Source organism: Acinonyx jubatus, chromosome C1 (assembly GCF_027475565.1).
Source record: "Acinonyx jubatus isolate Ajub_Pintada_27869175 chromosome C1, VMU_Ajub_asm_v1.0, whole genome shotgun sequence".
NCBI classification, from domain to species: domain Eukaryota; kingdom Metazoa; phylum Chordata; class Mammalia; order Carnivora; family Felidae; genus Acinonyx; species Acinonyx jubatus.
In genome coordinates, this window is record NC_069381.1 from 37,818,231 (window position 1) to 37,837,146 (window position 18,916).

Genomic DNA, 18,916 nt, shown 5'->3' on the forward strand with positions numbered 1-18,916 from the left:
TAGCAATTATCGATAAGCTAGATCAATAATGTCCCTATCATCCTGGAACTTAGAGATTAGTAAAACAAGCGGATTTTAAACAAAGATGCAAATAAAGATGAAAATAAACATATAATTATAAATCGTGAAGCATAACTTGAAGGAAATGTACAAAGACAGGCTTATCCCTTAAGTAGGCCAACTAAAGTGACTTCCCCGAGCCCCGTGCAAGATAATGAATATTATACTTTTTGACTTACATGTGTGTGCACATACACATATATAACACACATCAGTGTGCATGTACATGAGTGTGTGTGTGTGTGTGTGTGTGTGTGTGTGTGTGTGTTTGAATATATTCCACATAACAGAGCAGGTCTGCATCAGGTGAATTATGCCAACACATACTCCTCTAGTGGCAGCCTTAAACAAGGGCACAACTATACATAAATGCTATACAAAGGGCAGTTCCACCAATACAAATGCTATTATATTCATAGTCATACTAGTGGTTCTCAAATGCCAAAATTTGGATTGATGGCCAAGAGAACTGCATCAAAACCACCTGGAAACTTGTCAAAAATAAAAAATTTCCCACTCTCCATTGTCAATAATTTCAATTTAGTACCTAGAATGAATTTTTATAAAGTTCCATCTACATAATTATGATACTGTTAGATGTGAGCCTTTAGTCAGACAGTGCCTCGACTCATTACTTAACTGTTCCATAGTTCTTTTATCATGCTCAAAGCCTGGCAAAGTACTCAAACTATGCTATTCAGTGCCAGTAAGAACAAAATAAATTATTTTCAAATAAATAAGCAAAGATATTGTAAGGAAAGTTATGATTTTTTTGTTCTTGTTGTTTTCTCAAATACAATGACACGCCTTATCAAGAAGCTTTCACTTAGGAAGAGAAACGACAAACTCTGAGACAATGCTTCTCAAAATGGAGGACACAAACTACGGTGGTATAGCAGATAATTTAATATGGTACCCCAAGTGATTTTAGATGATATACAAGATTATTTTACATGGCACATGGACATACACTAAATTACACTGAATTACAAAGAAAAAAATGTATTATCTTTTCAATTCTCTTTCAGTTAGTTATTGTTGTGTCTTCCACACCTATCACTGCTTATCTCATTTTAAGAAATAGAGAACATGCCTCCAAGCCTTTGGAAAACAACTGTTACCTAGCCTGAACTTAGTAACATTGTTTTGTTCATTGTATCCTTTAGGACTATCATCCATTTAAAACATAGGGTACTGATTTTTCATTTATAATAGTAAGATAAATACAAAAGTGAATTTAAAGAGAATAGCATAAATTGCATGGAGATCCTGTAAAAATTATAAGGATGCTCTATAGATGACTGAAGTTTAGAAACAGTACTGTGTGGGGGCACCTGGGTGGCTCAGTTAAGTGGCCGACTTCGGCTCAGGTCATGATCTCGCGGTCCGTGAGTTCGAGCCCCGCATCGGGCTCTGTGCTGACAGCTCAGAGCCTGGAGCCTGTTTCAGATTCTCTGTCTCCCTCTCTCTCTCTCTCTGACCCCCCCCCCCATTCATGCTCTGTCTCTCTCTGTCTCAAAAATAAATAAACGTTAAAAAAAATTAAAAAAAAAACAACAGTACTGTGTGAGGTATTACTAAAAGTTACAATCAATTTCTCTATGTCTCTCTCACACACATATATACATATACATACACAAACACATTCAATAAGTAATTAATCTAAATGAATAATCAAAAGCCACAAACTGTTACAGTAAGACAGTCAATGAAAAGTCTATTCTACCACTTAACAATGTAGCCAAAATAATATTCCATGATATGACAATCACTGTTTGTATATTTTCTCGACGAAATGATTATGATAATCTCTGACTACACATATAAATAATGTACATATGCTTTTATGTGAAGCCAGGAGAATTACCATTCAGTAATTTATACTACATACCTTATAATCCTTGGGTCGGTAGCAGCCAAGATGAGAATGATCTGTAAAAGGGTGTATCAAAGAATTAAACAATAAATATTTCATACTAAAAAGAAGAAAATTTGGTTTCATTTTTGGTTTTTGCAATTCTATTTCTATGATTATAATTTCATACAGCAGTTTCCAGAAATACCTTAAAGTCCATTAACAATGTTATATAAGTAAAGGTGATATAACACAAGTTAAAATCTGTGTCAGTTCTTGGGGCACCTGGGTGGCTCCTACAGTTAGGCATCTGACTCGATTTTAGCTTGGGTCATGATCTCACAGTTTGTGGGATCAAGCCCCACATGGGGCTCTGTGCTGGCAGCATGGAGTCTGCTTGGGATTCTCACTCCCTCTCTCTCTGCCCCTCCTCTGCTTGTGCATGCTTGTGCTGTCTCTCTCTCAAAATAAATAAACTTTATTTTAAAAATCTGTATCAGTTCTTCAATAATTAAGTGATTTCACAAATACTATTTAATTAGAGTAGGATATATCAGAATATAGACCGGAATAATTTTTTTGTTGCTAAGCCAATTTGCCTATATGAAATGGATAATCTTTAATTGATAAACCAGTTTATGACAAAATATAATTTGAATGTATATATTTGATAGATATTATCAAACTGTATGTGAGTCCATGCTTGATTTGAGTGAGTATAATGGAAACAGGACCAGCTTCAGAGTGTGGTAGCTCATGTGGTAGCATAAGTGTATAGCCCTTGTTGACAAATAGATCTGCATTATGGTCCAGTCCCCAGCACCTCTTGTATAACTTCAGCCTCATTATTCAACCTTTCTAAGTCTCAGATTCCTCATCTATCTCATCATAATTTGCTTTAAATATTATATTAGAGATCACATGTAAGGCATTAAAATAAATGTTAGCTACTATTATTAACACCATCATCAACATCATTACTGTCAAATTCTAAGTCGACAAGCCTAGCTGCAATTTCTGACTCTACCACTTATGGAACATATTGCCTTGATCAAGTTATAGAATTAATCTGTGTTTCATTCCTCATTTTAAAAGTATGAAGATGGGGCGCCTGGGTGGCTCAGTCGGTTGAGTGTCCGACTTCGGCTCAGGTCGTGATCTCGCGGTCCGTGAGTTCGAGCCCTGCGTCGGGCTCTGTGCTGACAGCTCAGAGCCTGGATCCTGCTTCAGATTCTGTGTCTCGCTCTCTCTCTCTGACCCTCCCCCCACTCATGCTCTGTCTCTCTCTGTCTCAAAAATAAATAAACGTTAAAAAAAATTTTTTTTAAAAGTATGAAGACAATGGCTGCTTTGCTTCACAGAGTCATAGTAATGATTAAATTACACAGCTTATAAAAGTTTCTAGCACAGTATCTGTAACAAAGTGGATTATAAAACTATTCTAAATCTCTCCCAGGGTAAGGACCACTATATTACACATGCAGATTTTGGGTTTTTACTCATTCCTTAAAGAAGTCAACATTTAACTACTATAATCTCTATATATTGACATTCAAGCACATCATGACCACTACTTCTCATACATTCTAGTCAAAAGCACTCTAACATTCTATATTTTACTTTCCCATGCCATCATATCAAAAAAAAAAAAAAAGACTATATAGAGACCTAGTCTAAATTCAGTCAATTAATCACCTATCTTTTACGGCACAAGATCTTGTTTGTTTTCCAAGTGTCCTGAATCATCATAGAGAATAGCTGAAACATCAATGTCTTTCACACAAGGCCAACTTCACCATATAATTCAGTAAGACTCAACTTGCTTCAAGGGCTTTTCAAAATTACAAATAAAATAAATCCCATCTCAACTCCTCTTCCATAAAGTCTAATAATGTACAGCATGGCCACAGGAGCAGGAGAAATAAAAGAATGATAAGGACATAATGAACCTAATTCTCCACACATGTTAACTTTGAAAATTAAGGTAATAATTTCTGAACTTGGTATATGTTCTTTCTTGCAGCTAATGTAATATGAAAAGTATCAGTGTATTAAAACATTTATAAACTTACCCTAATATGACAGATCTGTAATTTTTTTATTTTTAGAAATCAAGCTGTTACTGAGGTTCCCAATGTTTGCCCTAAATCACTCTTACCAATAATTACTCACTAACTATCTTCTAAAAGCAGGAGATAAAGGACATAAAAAGTCATGGCCCGCAGTCCTAAAATGCTTGTACTTTACTTGGGTTAAGTTATACAAAGTTGAATAACAGCATCATATAAGAAAAGTGTGAAGTCAGAATGGTACAAGCAATTAATGCAATTAGTAAGTCCTATCAGAAATAAATCTCTCAAAACTAAAGCAATCAGAAAAAAATTCCTAAAGGACGAGAAAGCTAACCTGGACCTTAATGCATGGGCCACACTTAAGAAAAGTATGAAGAAAAATTAAAAGCTAATTCAGATTAGTGTGTGTAATGTGATATGTGTGTGTGATCTTGACCAACTTTGACTTTACTTCTTTAAACCTCTTCATCTGTAAAATAATAGTTTCTAACATTCTTGAGGTTATCTTAACTAACCAATAAAATAGTAGTACTTAAAATAGAGGCCAGCAGAAAATACACATGCAATAAATATTGACTATTATTTGATTCTCTAATAACCTCATGAAATAGATGTTATGAACTAAATGCCATATCCTCCCAAAATTGATATGATGAAGCCCTAACCCCCAAGGTGATGGTATTTGGAGATGGGACTTTTGGGTAGTCATTAGGATTAGACTGGTCACGAAGGTAGGTCCCTCATGGTAGAAAGAGTGCCCTTATAAGAGACACCAGAGAGCTTGCACACATGCATGTGTTTGCTTTATTTATTTATCTGCATGTGCAGAGCTTGCAACTCTGTTATCAGCCAATTCCTTCTATCAACTTAATTCTTGAGCCCCATTCTGATGGTTACTGCCAACATGTGTTCCCTATGAGTCAATCCCTATCTTGGCAAAATGTATACTATCCTATGTTGAAGGGTACTATCATCTTCCTTTTTCCTAATTTCAAGGAATTGAACTCCATTCTGGTAGTTAGTGCTACTGTATTGCAAAACATTCCTGTTGACAAATATGTGTACCTATGAACCTTCAAAGAGCATGCCCCTGGAGTCCTTTATCAGCAATTACCCTACTGCTATCCCAATGCCCACACAACACCCTGAGGTTGGCTTCTGCTCTCCTGTGAATCTTCATGGAGCACACAGCCATGCATTTGCTATATGCCAGTCTCTATTACTGGAAGCAAAGCTAAGAAGTCCAGCTTTATAAAATAAAACCAGCATTTAATATCCCTCAGGGGATCCAACCTTCTAAAAAGGAAAGACACATAACATGTGTTTTCTATCTCTGGTTCACTTGTGATACATTGACCGGAAACTGTTTACTCTGACCTCTGATGTTCTCATCTTTCTTATTACTAATTTTGTCTGAAGTCTCAGTAGCAAAAGTCTCAGACTTTCCCCCTCACTATTTTTTTCTTGTCTGAAGTTTAGCAAACAGCAAACTTATCAGTGATTGGAAGGGTGATGGTCATCAAAAAAGATAAATAAATACCTAATAAGCACATGAAGAAAACATTAAATGCCATTAGTTAAATATAAATTACAATTGCAGTGAGACAAAGGGAATAACAAGTGTTGTCAAAGCTGTGGAGAAATTGGACCATCATACACTGCCGGTGGGAATGGAAAATGGTACAGTCATGTTGGAAAACAGTTGGCCATTTCTTAAAAAGTTAAACATAAATTTACCAGATGAACTGGCAATTCCACTCCTAGGTATCTATTCCAAAGAAAGAGAACGATGTATCTATGCAAAGACTTCAATGCAAACGTTCAAAATAGCATCCTCCATAATAGCCAAAAAGTGGAAACAATCCAGGGACTCAGGTTGGGAATATACATTTACTGCCAATGGGTATGAGGAAACTCTTTTGGATGATTAAAATATTCTAAAAATGGATTGTGGAGATTTTACAATGGTGCAAATTCAAAATCCTTCAGTTTTGTGCTCAAAACAGCTGAATTTTATGATATATAAGGCATAGCTTACTAAAGCTGTTAAAGATGTTTAATAAATAATAGAGAAATGAAGAAACTAAAAAAGGAGTTCCCCAAAATGACACAGTTCAGATGCCCACTGGTCTATGAGAGGAGGAGGCACATATGTAATTAAAGACAAAACAAAATATTTTGTTAATAAGTATAAACATGATGATATGCTATTTTACTCAGAACAGTAAAATGTTACCATTTATTGCTATCTATTCAAATTATGACATATTAGGATTTGGAATGTAATTTCCAATTTATTTTACAAACAAAAACCATCAAACCTAGGGATTAGTGAAAGCTCATAAAGGATTACAATTTTAGGTAGAAATGAAACTCAGAAAAGAATCTTCAAATGAAGGTAATAAGAGAAGTTTCCTCCAAGGAGGAGACAGAATCTACCGTCTTTTCAAATTCCAAGCAAATAAAAAAGGGACCAGGACGATGCCTTCAATTTCCTTTTCAAAAACATCAATGATTGGATAAAGCTTAGAAACATTCTTGCAGCACAAGACATGCTGCATCTCTTCAAAGGGACTGCACAAATTACAATTAGAATGATCCACTATGGAAATGCCAAAGAAAGAAAAAATGTGCTTGAAAAATGTATCTTAAAAACAAAACAAAACACCTGAGTGGAAGTAGAGAAAGTAGTAGGAGGGTGGGAGGAAGGAAGTTGTGGTGAGAAGCCCTGGACCCCAGACTGACCAGGGCTGTTCTGGAACTCTTTAATAAGCCACTTAACCTGTCCAGGCCTCTCTGTCATTTTTCTTGATCAAATATACTTAAATTCATCCTCATGCAATTATTATGACGACTAAAATAGTCAATGGTGGTGAAATGGTATCCTATAAAAACTTAAAAATTTTTAGGCAAGATAATTTGGCAAGAAAATGTTTAAGAATTTCCATTAAAGTAATATTAGTCATTAGTGAAAATTCACTCTTTCTTAAGAGACTCTATCATAAGAAATTCCCACATGTATTTAAATAGTGGATGAGACCCCAAAACACAACCACTCAATTGTCAGAAAGGGGGAAAAAAAAAGGCAGTCAAAAGAATAGGGACTTTAAAGTAGAGAAATGAAATGGAAAAACCCTTTCTTTAAAAGACAAGTAATAAATGTACAAAGAATAGAATTTTTAAAAATCACTGTTTGGCAAACTTTCCAGTAATAAATTATTTCAAGCAAGAATCATCAGTATATGCTACAGGGGTCAAAGTTGAGGAGTAACAGGATGTAATAGTCTCAGAGTATCTCCCCATTAATTACTAAGAGAAGAAATAGCACCTTTGTGACAGAGAAATCTAGCAGACCCCATCTTAATTAAGTAAGCAAATGAATATCACCAGTAACAAAGCAATGTGACATACTTCCTGGCATGTTGCACGCATCACTTCTGTTGTATTCTTGGGGGAATGAATAACCTAAATCTAATCATGACGAAAAATCAAACAAACCCAAATTGAGAGACATTCTATCAAATAACTGTCCTGAACTCTTCAAAATTATCAATGTCAAACACAAAAAAAGATTAAAGAACTGATCCATTTTAAAGAAAACTAAAGACACACGGCGACTTAAGGCCATGTGTGACGTGGAATTTCTTTTGCTATAAAGATATTATTAGGACAAGCGGCCAAATGTGATTTAGGTTTATAGATTAGCCCATTATTATTATTATTATTATTATTATTATTATTATTATTATATCACTGTTAATTTTCTGCTTTTCATAATTGCATCACATAAGATAATATCTGTATTAGTCTCCTCGGGCTGCCATAACAAAATGCCACAGACCAAAGGGATTACACAACAGACATCTATCTCTCCGTTCTGGAGGCTGGAAGTCTGAAATCCAGGTGCCAGTGCAGTCAGGTTCCATGAAGAGCTCTGGCTCTGGCTTGAAGGTAGCCATCTACCTACTGCCTGTGTCCTCACAAGGCAGAGAGAAAAAGCAAGATCTCTGGTTTCTCTTAAAGGGCATTGATCCTATCATGAAAGCCCAACCTCCTAACCTTATCTAAATGTAATTACCTTCCAAAGGCCCTATCTCCAAATACCAGCACATTTAGGGTTAGAGTTTCAGCATAAAAATCTTGGAGGGACACAATTCTGTCCATAGCAATGTACTTGTCAAAAGAAAGTTAATACACAAACATACATACAGATATGGAGGCAGGGAGGGGAAGGAGATAGAGAGGAAGAGGGAAAGCAAATATTAGCATTTGAGGATTGTGAAAGGTATAATGGGGATCTTTTATATTATTTCAACTTTTCTTTAAGTCTGAAATTATGTCTAAATAGAAAGTTAAAGGAAAAAATGCGGACCTCACTAATGACCTCTCTGATTGTACTTCACATAGGTAGCTGGCTGTGTTGATCAAAAGTTACTGAAACTTTAACAGTTCTGCTGGCAGATATATTATAATTGTCAAGAGACATCAGACGCTTCAGTGCATTCTAAAAACATCTTCCAAAGAAACATCTACATTGGAGTTATTTTCGATTTTCTTAAACCTTATTTTCCATGGCCATAAATTTCTTCCAAGAGGGGAAACAAAGTATAACATCTGTTCCTAATTTCATATAATCTGCTACCATGGTAATAAAAGACTTATTGATTACCACATCTATCTCCCTGTTAACGCTAAAAAAGCTAAATAAATGAGCACAAATTCTGCATGTTCTCAGAGAAGAATGTTTCATTTCAACATTAAAAAGGGAAAGAGAGAGAGAGAGATTGTACACTACAGTTTAGAAACAGAAAGAGATGGGAGCTCACTATAAGTTATGATTGTGTTTTTTTTCACTCTGTCTCATTTTTCTTTTTCTATGCCTTCCTCAGTGTGTAATGAATTCACTTAAAGGCTGCTGGGGAATGTTGCTGACCGACCAGTCAATGACTATAGATATGACACTCAAATATCCCTAATTATAAAATACTATTTAATCTTCTTCCTAAAAGTCATCTTCATTATCACATTGAACTTAAGTAGTAATTTATCTAACCCTTAGAACCAGGGCCTACAATAAAAAAGATTCTTATAAATTAAACATAAAAGACATTATCTCTTCATAAATATAATAATAAATAATTATTATATTGACAGCTGAAATTTACTAAGGCCTGTGTGCTAGGGCATTTTACATGGTCACATTTACTGGGTTATCTTCACTTTTTTTTTTTTTTTTATGTTTTTATTTATTTATTTTTGGGAGGACAGAGAAACACAGCATGAGCCAGGGAGGGGCAGAGAGAAAGGGAGACACAGATTCTGAAGCAGGCTCTAGGCTCTGAGCTGTCAGCACAGAGCCCAATGCAGGGCTCAAACCCACAAACCATGAGATCATGACCTGAGCCAAAGTCAGATGATTAACCGACTGAGCCACCCAGGCGCCCCTCTTCATTCTTTAATATACTGATTATCAAAGTAGTTAAAATGATTTGTTCAAGAATGCCCAATCTATAAATAAGTGACAGAGCAAGTATTCAAATATATGTGTAATTTTATGTCTAAAACCCATAACCTTGAACTTTTTACTATGGTGCTTCCCAAATCTTTTCTACAAACTAAGGGGTATATGTTAAGATAGGAAAATAGTTCCATAGTCAAATAATTTTAGAAATTGTTGAGCAAAACAAAATCAAGTTGTTTTTTTTTTCCACTAAAAGGTATTAGTCTTTAATATGCTACTCTGTATGTTGAATCTCAAAGAGAGAGATTAGTTTATAGCAGCACAAAAATTCTATTATTTTTAAAGTACCTATATGGATGTCCCACAAGTTGTAAAAAAAGTAGCATATGCCTTACTACCTAATAATACAGCAAAGATTCTATTTTAGTTCACTGATGTCAAGTTAAAGGCTGGACTGTAGCCAAGGCAAGTAAAGCAATGAAGAGAAATAACTTTTAGCTTACCATTGTGCATCCTGGACCATCCATCTCTTTCACAGTCTCTGCCCGAAGAACCAAATAAAGCATCAGCCCTGGGACTTGGAGGGTCGACCTAGAAGAAGAAGGATTTCATAAAGTCAAAAAGAACTTAAATGTTCTTCCAGTCTCATGGCACCAGAAAATCAACTCAAGTACATAGACTATTAGCCATCAGGTTAATGTGATAGTGCCTATTATGGTTCAGGCATATCCCAAAGCCAGAGCTTAGTTGAGTATTTTGCTGTTCATGTTTAAATAAAATTGAAATTAAACTTCAGAAATCTCTAATTATATACTGAGTCTACTTTCAAATGAACAGATTTATAGTTAAAATGCCCACTACCCCATTGTGTAGGTGGCTTTCCATTACAAAGTTACAAAAAGAGGAATCTATTTTGCCACATTTAAAAATTTGCCACATTTGCTACTTATATAGATGCTGAATCCAAACAGTGTCATTATTCGGCTGTGTTCAGAGCCCAGCATGCGGAGTGCTTCATAGCCTACAGTTAATAACAGTTAAGCATGTTTTCTAATGAAGAATAAAAAAGTCAGAGTGATGTAAATAATAAAAAAGATAGCTCTAGTCATCAAAATTAAAAACTTAGTACATTAAAGGGACGATATTAAGAGAGTGAAAAGCAACCCTTGGAATAAAAATAACTTGCAAATAATTATCTATTAAGGCATTAATATCCAAAATATATGAAGAAACTTCTACAACTTAAAAAAAACCCTCAATTAAAAAGTGAGCAGAGAACTTAAATACACATTTCTCCAAAAGATATACAAATGACCAATAAACATAAGAAAAAATGTTCGATATCACTAATCATTAGGGAAATGCAAATCAAAATCATAGTGAAAGATACTACTTCATGATATAAACGTACTTAACACCACTGAGTTATACTTGAGTTTTAACTATGGTGCTTCCCAAATCTTTTCCACAAACTAAGGAGTATATGTTAAGGTAGGAATACAGTTTCACTTAATCACTTAAAAATGATTAAAATAGTAAATTTTATATTGTGTATATCTTACCATAATCTAAAAAAATTAATTTTTAAAAAGGAGAGTGAAAAGACAAATATTTATAAATTATGTAAGTATCTAGAATCCTAATATATAAAGAAAATTTACAATTCAACAACAAAAAGATAAACAACCCAATTAAAAATGGACAAAGGACCTGAATGAATGTTTCTCCAAAGGAAATACAGAAATGCCTAACAAGCACATGAAAAGATGCTCAAGATCATTACTTATCAGGAAATGCAAATCAAAACCACAATGAGAAAAAAAAAAAACCACAATGAAAGACCACTCCACACCCCCTAGGATGGCTATAATAAAAAGTAAACAAAACAAAATAATAAGTGTTAGTGAGAAGGTGGATAAAGTAAAGCCTGAAACACTGCTGGGGACAAGGTAAAATGGGACCGCCACTGTGGAAAACAGTTTGACAATTTCTCAACAAGTTAGAAACATGCATAGCACATACCATGTGACCCAGCAATTCCACTCCTAGGTATTAAAACAATAGGCACTAAAACAGGTACTCAAGTTGAAACTTGTGTATTAACATGCATAGAAGCACTATGCACATAACCCAAAGGTGAAAAAAGCCCATCCATCAACAGATGACCAGATAAACAAAATGCAGTACATGTCCATACGATGAAATATTAGTCGACCAAAAAAGGATCAAGTACTGACACATGCTATACCATGAATGAAAGAAAACACTGTGCTAAATGGAAAAAGCCAGACAGAAAAGTCTACATTTTGTAGGATTCCACTTAGGTGAAATGACAGAAGAGGAAAATCCACTTCCTGATAGAAAGTAGATTAATGGCTGCCAGGGGCTGAGGAAAGGGAGAAATGGTGAGTGAATACTTAACGAGTACAGGGTTTCTGTTTGGGATGATGAAAAAGTTCTGGAACTAGATAGGAGTGACAGTTGCACAATATGAATGCATTTAATGCCACTAAATCATATACTTTAAAATGGTTGAAATGGTAAATTTTATGTTACAAGTATTTGACCACAACAGAAAAAAAAAAGATCCTATTCTGTATAAATGAAAAAGAAAATAATTCCATTTAACTTTTCTGGAATGGTTGTGCCAGTTAGTTTGGGAGCATGTTAGTTGCTTTCTTGAAACTGCCCCTTACTCTTCATGACTATTTTTCACACAATGTATGTAAAACTAGAATGTCTTTTCTAAAAGTATTAACTTTTTACATGTGCATGTATGAAATTAAAATGTTATCAATTTGTTAAATGCTTTTATTTATTTATTTATTTTAATGTTTTATTTTTGAGAGAGAGAGAGACAGAGACAGAGACAGAGACAGAGTGTGAGCAGGGGAGGGGCAGAGAGAGAGGGAGACACAGAACCCGAAGCAGGCTCCAGGCTCTGAGCTGTCAGCACGTGGAACTCGAATCCATGAACTGTAAGATCATGACGTGAACTGAAGTCAGATGCTTAACTGACTGAGCCACCCTGGCACTCCGGTTAAGTGCTTTTAAAATCATAAATGGTTATGGGGGAAAAGAGACATCTCTATGCAAACACAACTGGAAAACTCCAGTTTCCTATATAATAATGTAAGCAATTTTCTAACTGTAGGTGTAGAAGTATGCATTTTTTTCCTGTCTATTGAAAAGCTGCAAGGGAAATCTCTTAAATAAAAACATTAAAGTTTATACCAAGCAGGATTAGGATTATTCCATTTTGAACACTGATGTGAAAAACAATAATTTAGTAAGCATTTTAAGAGCAGTTATTTCCCTAAACAATTTTGTTTTGTGGCTAACTCCCAATAAATATTACTGGTTATCTTTGTACATAGGCATTTTAATTAAAATGCTACTATTCCTTCAGATTAGAATTTTGTTTAATTTTTTTTAACGTTTATTTATTTTTGAGACAGAGAGAGACAGAGCATGAACGGGGGAGGGTCAGAGAGAGAGGGAGACACAGAATCTGAAACAGGCTCCAGGCTCTGAGCTGTCAGTACAGAGCCTGACGCGGGGCTTGAACTCACGGACCGTGAGATCGTGACCTGAGCCGAAGTGGGCAGCTTAACCGACTGAGCCACCCAGGTGCCCCTCCTTCAGATTAGAATTTAATATATCCTTTCTTTTCAAAATAATTTACAACTGTAAGCAGTCATAAAATTAAAGGTTTTCTGCAACTGCCATCAAACAAGCAAATAAATCTTATCTGGATATTGTTCAAAAAATAACAAAAAATGTGACCAGAACCTATAAACAAATCCTATAGAAATAAGACAAATGTAATCACAATCATCTCAATAAAATATTTGCATTTAAAAGTAACCATTGTAAAATCTGTTACATTGGGGCGCCTGGGTGTCTCAGTTGGTTGAGCGTCCGACTTCGGCTCAGGTCATAATCTCATGGTTTGTGGGTTTGAGCCCCGCATCAGGCTCTGTGCTGACAGCTCAGAGCCTGGAGCCTGCTTAGGATTCTGTGTCTCCCTCTCTCTCTCTGTCCCTCCCCCGCTCATGCTCTGTCTCTGTCTCAAAAATAAATATAAACATTAAAAAAAAAATTTTAAGTCTGTTAGTTTAAAAGAATAAAGGATTCATAGTCAAAATATAAAAATGGAATGAAATGTTGCTTAAATGTAATTCACTTAATTTTTTTTTTAGATGTCACACAAAAAAAACTAACCTTTCAGGTGGTGTACTTTTAAAAAACCCACTAGACCATCAAAGGAGCATATTTACATATTTACATTTATATTTACATATTGGAATTTTAAAAAATGAATTAAAGTCAGAAATAACTTTAGGCACACTGAGGTGGCTCAGACGGTTAAACGTCCAACTCTTGATTTTGGCTCAGGTCATGACTTCACGATTCTTGAGTCCGAGCCCTGTATCAGACTCTTGTGCTGACAGCACAGAGACTGTGTGGGATTCTCCCTCTCCTCCCCCTCACTCTTCCTCTCTGCCCCTTCCCTGTCCGTGCTCTCTCTTTCTCTCCCTCTCTCAAAAATTAATAAACATTTTTAAAGAAAAGAGATAACTTTATATATAATCCCAAAAGGCATTTTGCTTCTACAGGCACTTAAAGCTTAATGTTCTTAGTGTTATTAGATATATTTATGAGTAATTTTTATTAATTTGTGGGTCTTTGTTAAAGAAACACTTTTAAGATAAAAATTCTTTGCAAAAATTCAAGAAACTATGAGAATTCTAAGAAGGTCCTTTATTACATATTTTGAAATATTACAGACTCTTAAAATTAGCCAAAGTCTACTTAACTGTCACATGAACACAAGTTCTAAGCTTAAACCATATCAAAAGGCTTCTGTGTGGAAAGATTAGAACTATACAACCCTAAGTTAACTCTCTTCACTTTCAAAGGCCTTCCCATCCTCATCAAATAATGATTTGCTTCAAAGATCCATTATATAAGGTTTATCCAAGGGACATAATATCAAAGGGAACTTACTTGCCATTATAATTTTCAAAAAGGCTAGAAAAAGGGAGTCTTCTTTTTTCATAAAGTTGGTCCTCTTTTAACACCCTCCTCTGCCATTTTAGTCCTAATGTCAATTATATCTAAGTTCAATTTGTAGAGTTATTACACTGTCCAGTGTATAAGAAGAAAGGAAATGGGTACTTAAAAGACTTAACATGGCATTCATAATGGAACTTGATCTCTGTCAGGTTTAAAGACTGACAAAAGAATGTTCTTTTACTCTAAGCTAATTTTCCATTTTAGATTGCTAGGCTAACAGTTCAGGAAAAAAAAATTATTAATAGAAGGTAGAAGTGAAAGAAGTTTCAAGAATAATATTTTAGTGAAAGAATAGATTAGATCAGTTTCCAATGGAAATGTTTAAGAGAACACATACATGTCTAATCACAAATGGAGGTTTATCTGTTTCTTTTTTGAATTCATAGGGTCCCAGATTTAAATGGGCCAGCCGCCGCCTGGTGTCTTCAGATAGCTCACACATGCGTCTTTTTGTGTAGGGAGATGGAGAGTGTGATTTTGAAGAAATTGTAGGCTGTTCGTAGTTTTTTGCATTTATGCAATATTTATTTCTCTCAGGTGACTTGGATTTTTTCTTCTGTGATCTTGATGTTCTGCTTTGCAGTCTGCCGTGTGATTTTTCAACTGGAGCCGTATGGTAAATAAATTTATCCTAAATATACGAAATAAAAGTTAACTTAGGCAGAAGACATATGTAGAAATATATGTAGATATATCTATCTATATATAAACTACAGGTAGGAAAAAAATTTAAAAATTAATTTAAAGCACATATAATCTATCAAAGCCAACTAGATTAGTCTTTCCTATCTATCCTAGATAACTCTTTGTCTAGTAGTTAATAAAGTATATGGTATTAAGTCTAGGAAGTCCAATATTTAATCATTTGAAAAATCTAAGAAACAAGGTCAGAAAAATTAGTTTTCAGTATATTAAAAAATGAATGTAAACATTGGTTTATCATTTATAATTAAAAGTATCCATGGGGCGCCTGGGTGGCGCAGTCGGTTAAGCGTCCGACTTCAGCTCAGGTCACGATCTCTCGGTCCGTGAGTTCGAGCCCCGCATCAGGCTCTGGGCTGATGGCTCGGAGCCTGGAGCCTGTTTCCGATTCTGTGTCTCCCTCTCTCTCTGCCCCTCCCCCATTCATGCTCTGTCTCTCTCTGTCCCAAAAATAAATAAAATGTTGGAAAAAAAAAAAGTTTAAAAAAAAAAAAGTATCCAAGTAACTGACTATATAGTTTAAGAGGACTCTCTTTAGTAATGTTACAAATACGCATGGCTAATTAGTTGCTTATGACATCTTTATGGAGAAAACATAAAATAAGTTTCACTTATACTGCTATGATTATATACATACGTATAATGTAAACATCTGAAAAAGAGCTTTATACATGTTTTCATGAAATGTATTGTTTGGATTATACAAGATGATTAGTATTTTAAGATCTCTTTCAAACCAAAACTTTACAATTTAATGACCAATAGTCATTCCATCTTAATTCTGATTCCATATTGTTATAAATGTAAGAAGACATGAAAGACACATATAAAGGTTAATGACTAGTATTCTGCTAGTAAAATTGGTTAGCAGTCTCAGTTTTTAAAAACAAATGTTATATTTCCAAACTTTTTTGTGTTATTAGGATAACATTTCATTTAGTCCCTGCCTTATAAATGCCTTAAAATTTGGATTACTAGTAAATAACATAAGACCTCTTGACTCATTATCTAGAATTATAAGATTTCCAACATTAGAGAAAATGGACAGTGAGAGAATCTTTGTATTTCTAACTTTAATCATTTTAAAAACCTATCAATCCTACCTCCCTCTCTACTTTCTCAACCCCTCCCTTCCCTGCTCGTTAAGGGTATTTATTCTAATAAAATACAAATGTGACATAGAAGGGAAGAGTCAAATATTTTTAAAAAGTAAACAGGAAAAAAATGTATTTTTCCAACTGGAAAAATAAACCCATGGGTTTCATACAAACCAGCACCATCCGATTATTTCTTCATCTTCCTTCTGCAGCTGTTAATATGCTCCCACCTTCTCCCACCTTGTTCAATGACTTCAACAAGTCATTCAGAATTTTTCTATCTTATCACATTTCATCCATCTCTATGACATCACACTGATGCACAGAAGCAGGAATGTTAGCACAGGCAAGGACCTTTGAGGTTTAATAAAATGTTCAAGTAGTGAAGATTTCCAAGACCTTGGACTCAGACTTCGGTTTCGCAGCTTTAATTACTTTTACTCACCTCATCTTAGATTTCGTCATTGTGCAGATCCACTGCATTCCAAACTCTGAAATCCCTTGCTGACCAAAACTACTTTTCCTCATGGTACTTCTTTTATTCTCGCTGAATCTGCTACTTGCCCTCATCACCTCCTCACTCCCTGGACTCTTTTCTTCAAATCTTCACACATTTTTAATATCTCTTACCTCCAGACACAGATGAACCATAATCATCTCTTTCAACAGTGCTATAAAGTTGCTTTGATTATATCAAATCTAAAATAACTAACCTCATCTTTCTTGGTTACAGTTTACGAATGTTGAATACTAACAGAGGAAGTTATAAACTAAGATATATCTAGTACAGATACATGCTGTCTAACTCTATCCAATCCTGAATGCATCCTGTTCCTTCCCAGTAGAGCTGAAAATAGTGGTTGTTATATGCTGTTAACACAGTGGGTCCCTCTGACCAACAGGGTAATAGCATGTGACATAAGGAGAGTCTTGAAAAGTGCTCAAGTCTTTTACTCCTTTTTGACAACCATCCTGCCTCCATGTGAATGAGCCAAAATTAGGCTACTAGAAGACGAAAGTATTGTGGCCACGATTCCGGCTAAAATCAAGCCAATTACCAGGAACATAAAGCCCTTCCCAGACCAGAAACTCAGCCAACTGCCAGACAGAGTGAAGCTATCCTAGATAGCCCCAGCGTTGCCAGTTCAAACCAAAAGAACCACTCAACCAATACACAGAACTGTGAGAAACATTTTATTTTAAGCCACCAAGTTAGCATTGCTTTTTACACAGCAAACCCTACCTGATATAGCAGACTAACACACATATTAATAAAACTACTACTGACATTTAACTAATTCATAATAAAGTCTACCTTTAGTAAGTAAAAAGTGTAAGTAGAAAACTAGTTTTATTTCAGAAATTCACAATAATATGCTTAATTTTTTCAATCCATTCAACTGGTGACAAAACATCAATTTGAAAATAATGTGCCAAAAGGAATAGAGATCATTACAAGTATTTGTAAACTTAAATAATTTTATAGTTTCTTTCACTCATTCTCTCTTAAAAACCAAAATGGTTTGTCTTATTCTTATGTTTGAACCTGAAAATGCTGCTTTACAGCCATTAAAATTTTAATTTTAACCAATATTGTTTTTTAAAAGTAGATTTATCACATTTTCAAATAAGGGCAAGTAAGATTAAAATCCTGGCTGATAACATTCAAAATTTTAATGTGTAAGTATATACTCTGTTGTGCCTACCAGACAATGTTTTCTATCTTTTATTTTACCTATTGTCTTCCCTCCCAATTATCTTTAAAAAAACTTCAGTAACAGTCACCAAATTAATTAGTTATATGTTATGTGCCAGACACACTGCATATATTCTCTAATTTAATATTTAAGGCAGCCTGATGAGGAACTTGAACCCAGATCTGATTCTGAGGCATATTTTCTTAAACAATGTCTGACACTGAAGCCTATCCTATTATATCTGTTCAATGAATAACAAATGACAAACACTGAAATAGCAAGTTAAAAAAATAGCAAGTTAAAAAATGGCAAGTTAAAAAACTTCACGGAGGAAAATGTTAATTCCTAAGTCTGATGAAAGTCCTAATGGGGGGATAATTTTACATTTAGAAAGGACTCTTCACCAAGCTGTACACTTAGAACGTGTGTACCTTTCTGAGCATATGCTCTACTTCATACTTTTCTACCCACCCACCAGAAGGGCAGACCCCGATGAGGAGAGAAAAAATTTGTCTGAGTCCGGGTAAAACATTTTTAACAATTTACAAAAATGCACAGTACATATCTCAAAACAAGTCAGTAACATCTCTGCATCTGGCAAGCATAGGTTGTTAGATCTCTACTAGCTGCATTTCAGAGACAAATAACTATAGCCATACTATGTATCTTGTCAAACAACGTAAGAATGAGCCCCTTAATAATTTCATATAAACCATGCTTTACCTTCTTAGCTTACGTCACAGTTATCATCCTTAGCAAATTTACTCTAAAACTGAGAGTACAGTAAATTAACACTCCGCTCTTGCCACCATGGGCCCAGTCCTGCCTCGTTTGGATCCTCAGGGCTTTATATGCTCCTGGCTCCTCATCCATCACAGGCTGTTCATTGTTAC

General features: G+C 34.9%; 1 protein-coding gene across 3 annotated transcripts in view; it reads right to left on the minus strand.

The window, feature by feature from the left end:
* SPATA6 (spermatogenesis associated 6) overlaps nucleotides 1–18,916 on the minus strand; it is a 147,512-nt gene that overhangs the window by 66,530 nt on the left and 62,066 nt on the right. For all 3 annotated transcript variants that reach the window (XR_008294805.1, XM_027059247.2, XM_027059248.2), the window contains exons 7-9: nucleotides 14,865–15,158; nucleotides 9,952–10,039; nucleotides 1,952–1,992 (exon numbers count right to left, since the gene is read on the minus strand). Coding sequence is in view for 2 of the 3 variants with exons in the window: in XM_027059247.2 (XP_026915048.2) it covers nucleotides 1,952–1,992; nucleotides 9,952–10,039; nucleotides 14,865–15,158 (423 nt within the window). In the remaining variant the exon portion in view is untranslated. The remainder of the gene's footprint in view (nucleotides 1–1,951; nucleotides 1,993–9,951; nucleotides 10,040–14,864; nucleotides 15,159–18,916) is intronic.